This window comes from Mirounga leonina, unplaced genomic scaffold, assembly GCF_011800145.1.
Source record: "Mirounga leonina isolate KUSES-001 unplaced genomic scaffold, KU_Mleo_1.0 Mir_125, whole genome shotgun sequence".
Classification (NCBI taxonomy): Eukaryota; Metazoa; Chordata; class Mammalia; order Carnivora; family Phocidae; genus Mirounga; species Mirounga leonina.
This window is the reverse complement of record NW_023270305.1, coordinates 57,356,426-57,362,425: the sequence shown is the minus strand read 5'-3', so window position 1 is coordinate 57,362,425 and position 6,000 is coordinate 57,356,426. Positions and strand designations below refer to the sequence as shown.

The 6,000-nt window shown below is 39.2% G+C and overlaps 1 protein-coding gene across 2 annotated transcripts in view; it reads left to right on the top strand.

Annotated features, from left to right (window-relative positions):
* Positions 1 to 1,671: 1,671 nt before the first annotated feature.
* Positions 1,672 to 6,000, top strand: part of CFAP36 (cilia and flagella associated protein 36) — a 56,366-nt gene continuing 52,037 nt past the window's right edge. The window contains exons 1-3 of one of the 2 annotated variants that reach the window (XM_035001525.1): positions 1,672 to 2,035; positions 4,794 to 4,858; positions 5,617 to 5,718. In XM_035001525.1, coding sequence (XP_034857416.1) covers positions 1,921 to 2,035; positions 4,794 to 4,858; positions 5,617 to 5,718 — 282 coding nt within the window. In that variant the 5' untranslated portion in view covers positions 1,672 to 1,920. The remainder of the gene's footprint in view (positions 2,036 to 4,793; positions 4,859 to 5,616; positions 5,719 to 6,000) is intronic. The other variant, XM_035001526.1, reaches the window with a different exon arrangement.

The following is a 6,000-nucleotide window of genomic DNA, read 5'->3' as shown; positions in this document are numbered from 1 at the left end:
ATTGCAGAACTGAGTTTTAAAAATTGAAGTAATTTGGGCGCCTGGGTGGCTCAGTTGGTTAAGCGACTGCCTTCGGCTCAGGTCATGATCCTGGAGTCCCGGGATCGAGTCCCGCATCAGGCTCCCTGCTCGGCAGGGAGTCTGCTTCTCCCTCTGACCCTCCTCCCTCTCATGCTCTCTGTCTCTCATTCTCTCTCTCTCAAATAAATAAATAAAATAAAATAAAATAAAAAAAATTGAAGTAATTTAATCTAGCAGTTAAAGATTAGTCAAATAAATCAAGACATCTATACTTTCATTTAGCAATTCTGCTGCAATCTACCCCCTAGAATAGTCCATAAAATCATAGCTCTTAGTGACACAAAGATGTTAATTTCAGCAGTTTGTAAGGAAAAAAATGGTAGAGTACACCCACATCAGGAAGGGAGAAAAAGAAAAAAGACTGCACAGTAATGATATTTCTGCATCCACTAAGATATTGTGGAAGTAAAAGTAAAAATAGACTAAATGATATTTTATAGAATACTACGCAGCTGCAAAAAAAGTAAAATAGACTAAATGATATTTTATAGAATACTGTGCAGCTGCAAAAAAAGGAGTTCTATATTTTCACATGAAAAGTGACCTCATAGTGAAAAAAGTTCTGTGGCTGTACATATAATATGATCTCATTTATATAAATATATTGTTAAAAAGAAAACCACAGGCCCCAAATGGTGTCACTTAGGTTAAGGCCCAGAACCAGTTAACCAAGACTTAAAAAAACCTAACCTGTCATTTCAGCCTAGAAATGTAACCTCTAACCAGTCAACATGGGAATTTCTCGGTCAGCATTAGGAAATTTACTGATACACCCTTTCTCTCCCCCCCAGGAGGGTGACCTTGCCTCAAACAATGGATTCTTTGCTAACAATGTCCCTTTTTCCACACCTTTAAAACCTTTAAAAAGCCTTTAAAAACCTTTCCTTTCCCGTAGCCCTTTGGAGCTCTCCTCTACTTGCCAGATGGGATGCTGCCTCATTCATGAATTGATTAGAATTAGATCTTGAAAACTTAATATAACAACATATAAGGCTGCTTGAAGAGATTTGGGGACACCGAAGAAGACCTTGGCAATGACCTCTGAAGACTCATTCCCAATGGACCCTAATTTGAAAATTTGCGTTGGTGTTGTCTGACATAAGATTTGGTAGTGTAAATATTTATTTAAATAAACATTAAGTTCGATTTTGCCCTTGCAAATCTCCTAATTCTAGTTTTTCCTATCTACCCATGAAAGGTTAAAGACCCGCCTGGAGCTATGAGCTACAAAGAGCCGAACAGCAAGTCTCACAGAGCTACGTCGCTCGGCTTTGTATTTTCAAACAACCCTTTTATTACAAAGGTTTCTGGGCCAGTGGGTTTGAAAATGGTTGGTACTGAGGTGCAGGGTATACAACGGCGAACCCAAGCCTCTGAAGACCTTGCAGGGGTAGGACCCGTCCCTGCGTGTACCTCACTGCGCCATTTCTTGGCTCCTACGCACTTCTCCGAAGAGGGAACGTCGAATCCTGCTAGGACCTCCAACCAATGGCGACACTTTTGCTCCCGCCCTAGCAACTCCGGGCCAATGCGCGGAAGGCTATCTTTAGATGCGGTAGTCCTGTTCCAGCCAATCGGAAGCGTTCTTCAAATGCCCCTCTCTGAGATCGCAGGCTCCAGGGAAGCAGGCTTCACTTCCGGAAGGCTGTGAGGGGCGGCTGCGCGTGTTGCCATAGCGACCGTTTTACGTTAACTGGTTTGTAGGTTTCGTCCAGGTAGCAGGGGGACTGCGGAGACCACTCTTTCTTCTCCCATTCTGTCTCGGCTCCCTGCGGCCCAAGAGCCTTACGCAGGCTCCGGGGGTCTGGCCTGCGGTTCCGCGGCGCCCCGCAGAGCGGGATGGCTGCGGAAGAAGAGGATGAGGTGGAATGGGTAGTGGAGAGCATCGCTGGGTTCCTGCGAGGCCCCGACTGGTCCATCCCCATCTTGGACTTTGTGGAGCAGAAATGTGAAGGTAAGAATCAGATCTCGAACCGACAGTTCTTTCTCGCCTCTCTCTCACCAGCGATCGGCAGGAAGGTGGTCACCACGAACCATCTCTCCTCTCTCAGGTCTTTACTCCTGTCGGCCAGGTTCAGAGCTGGTTTGTAGGAGGTATTGCTGCCACTGCGCCAGCCGTCTTCCTTCACGGAACTGAAGACGGGGACTCCCCTTTCCCTGCGCCCAAGCACACATCCGAAAATCATTAGACTTCAGTCCTATGTTGGGTCTCTCGCCTTACCCTGCACGTTTCTTCCTTGGGCAGGTGCACTGTTGGGGCGGGCTTCAACAATTTCCCCAGGGGCTGGGGAGGAGCGAGGTCAGTTCGCCTGTGTTCCTTCTGATCTAAACAGTTAACCGCAAAGGGAGGGCATACTGTTGCTCCGCCAGGCCCAGAGCTGGCGACCCAGTGGCCTGTTTGCCTTTCCTGAGCACTCGGACTCTCGGATATACCAAAAATGGGGGGTATCTTCTAACAAGTGAGGTGTATAAAGGTGGCATAATATTCCCTGTGAGGGCAAAGGACCCCCAGGCCGTGATCATTCGCGCTTAGAGTTCTGCGTTCAGTTCTCGGAGACAAACTGGAGTCCGTGTACGGAAAAGGAGCTAGAAACCATGTCATATGAATGAATGCCCAACTGATACCATGGTTGTTTAGCAGGCAGGACTTGCAGGGCGGTAATATCCATTAATCATTTGAACGTCTGCCTTATGTTGGAGGGTTTAGACTTGTTTTGTAAGGGTCAGTGGGTACAAGCCACAGACAAATTTCTATGAAGGAAGTGCTCCATAGGGGAAGGTATCCCAGTTAAGTTAGCCTACCTGAAAAGGTAATGAGTTCCCCAGACGGTAGCTGTGTTTAAATGGATTTGACAGCAACTTAATGGAGATGTTATAGAGGGGAGTTCAACCATCAAATGGTGAGTTATCCTGGATGACCTTTGAAAAGTCCTTTCAACCCTAAGAGTCCATGAATCTGGTAAAGATAAACTTTAGTTTGACCGTTGAATCTTTTCATTACCATAATCAAAATTATGCTGTAATCAAAATTCAGAGAGTATTTAATTATTTAGAGAGTATTGTTTTTATGCATAATTTCTAAAGTTCAAAATAATTTTTATTTATGATCTTTTTAAAAATTTAAAATTCTGAGACAGATGAAGCATGTGGAATTCTGACCTCCTTTGGGAGAAAAAAAGAATTATGTCACTTTTTGATTCTATTTACGCCTCCGAGACTGAATGCTAAAATGAAAAAAAGTTAAAGCATTGCTCTTTTTATCCCCAAATGTCAAAAGCGGTTGCATCTCAGTAGTAATACATCTGATTGTGTAATTGTACAGGGAAGCCTTATACATATGTAATGTAGTAATTTGGTTTTAGAATTAACTGGAAACAATTAAGTTGCTGCTATATTGTGTGTATGCCCAGTGTTATATAGAGCAGATGCCAGTAGAAGTGGAAGTAACATCCTAGTGTCACTTGAAATAAATGTTAACACTTGAGTAACTTTAGGTTGTCAGTGTGCTATTCTTTAAAGATGAGTTTTGTACAACCTGTGATATCAGCATTTATTTCAATAAACACTTATTGAGTGTCTATGGGCCAGAAGCTGGGGATAGAGAGATGAATGAAACAAAATCCTTGTGGTTGAGAAGTTTATGATTTAGTGGGGGAAGACAGGCAGGTAAATGGAATTTAAATCTAAAGTGTCAGGTGTTATAATAAAGGAAGGCATGTGGCACTATTGTAAGAGTTCAAAGGAAGGGATCTAACCAGCCCAGGAGTTGGGAGTGGGTGGCAGGTCTTGGAGAATGTGCCATTTGCGATGTCTTGAAGAATAGTTGGGGGAAGAGGATTAGGTAAAGGCAAAAAATTCTAGGAACACTTGAGCAAATGTACAGGAGTTTGAAGCACTGCACATGTTATGTTTGATGGCATTCCAAGTAGTGGTGTATGTTAAGAGTGCAAAGTTTGGGTTTTGGAGTGAAAGGAGATGAGACTTGGAGGTTTTGTCTGGCCTTCTAAGGATTTTGCATTTATTATTTAAGCAAAGAACAGTCATTGAAGAGCTTTAAATAGAAAGTTAAAGAAGTTAGTTTTGCATTTTAGATCATTTAGGGGGAATTTAAAAAAGTTTATTGGTAACAATTCATGAATTTGGCGTGTTTCCCTAATTAGATTGTAGCTTCTTGATGGAATATATATCTTTCTAATCCACATTGTTTCACACATATGATCATTGAGTAAACATTTGTTTTGGTTTTATTTATTTTAATTTCATTACTGACTTATATGGAGCAAAAATGGCCTAGTCACTCTCAGTAAAATTTGCATCAGCAAATTTTGAATATGATAACAATCTGGAGCCTGTTGTAAAAGGAATTAATGTTTAAAAACTATTAATAATATTCCATTAAAAGTTTGTAAAGAAATTGTTGCCTTTTATTATTGAAAGTAGCAAATTAGTGTTTGTCTTACATATGAAATAGATCTTAAGTAGGAAAAAACACTGTTATATGTTATACAAATAACATATATTATTACAAATATATGTATATATCATATATATATACACATAGTTTTTTTTTAATTCAAGAATTCAAAGCTGAAGAGCTAGGTTATAAGAACAAGAATTCTATTGTAAGATGTAAGGAGTGCACTTTTATATTTGCATTAATGAAAGGATTTGTTTTTGTACACTATATAATAATATTTTTCTTTTAAATTTAGTTTTTGATGATGAAGAAGAAAGCAAATTGACCTATACAGAGATTCATCAGGAATACAAAGAACTAGTGAGTATTTTATTTCCACTGATTTTTAAAGGTAATTAAAATAATATTAATTTTAGCTTTTCTAAATTAAAAACATGGACTTTTTCCATTTTAAAATTCTTTAATTAAAAAAATCCATTCTAGGTACACCTGGCTGGCTCTGCTGTAGAACATGTGACTCTTAATCTTGGGGTTGTGAGTTCAAGCTCCATATTGGGAGTAGAGCCTCCTTAAAAAAAAAAAAAGAATAAAAAAAATCCAGTCTACCCTAATAGTACTACCAGTTCCATCAGGCCCTAACGCTTCTCTGAGCATTTCATCCTTTTGACTTCTTATCTCTTCTACTCTAGAATCTAAGAAATGAATTTAGGACAACTATTTTAAGGGATCTTGCAACTAATCTTTAAATTTTATTTTTAATCTTCTGTTGATGCATCTAGAGAAGTGTTAATTATTAATTTGCCATGGTTGTCTTGTGATTTTTAAAAATGCCTGAGTAATAGAAGAGTTGTACTACATTGACTGTCATAACCCTGACTTCAATTATTTCAGGTAGAGGAAATAAAATTTCATTTGATTCTCTGCAAAAATTTTAACTTTTCGTTGTTTGTGGGTTTTTTTGGTGAAAGACATTGTCATTGCCATATAATATAATTTATATAGATTAATAATTGCAAGCAAACATTTGATTATCCTTTTCTAAACTCAACACTTAACATGAAAATTGTCATTTGGAATTTTTCTATGTAAATTATAAAAGTTATACTTCCTGTTTTTAGGTTGAAAAGCTGCTGGAAAGTTACCTCAAAGAAATTGGAATTAATGAAGATCAATTTCAAGAAGCATGCACTTCTCCTCTTGCAAAGACCCGTACATCACAGGTTCTGCTTTTCTATCATTCTGCTATCATATAGTTTTCATAAAAATGCCCAGGGTTTCACTTAAATTTGCTATATTTGATTGTCAAAGTATACTATTTTAGACATTGTATGAGTGAAAAGCTAATTCATCACATGTGGGTTCTTTTCTATAATTACCTCAAGAAATGATAATTTGTGGGGCACCCGGGTGGGTCAGTTGGTTAAGCGTTCCACTTTTGATTTCAGCTATGGTCATGATCTGAGTCATGGGATCAAGCCCTGTGTGGGGCTCCCTGCTGGGCC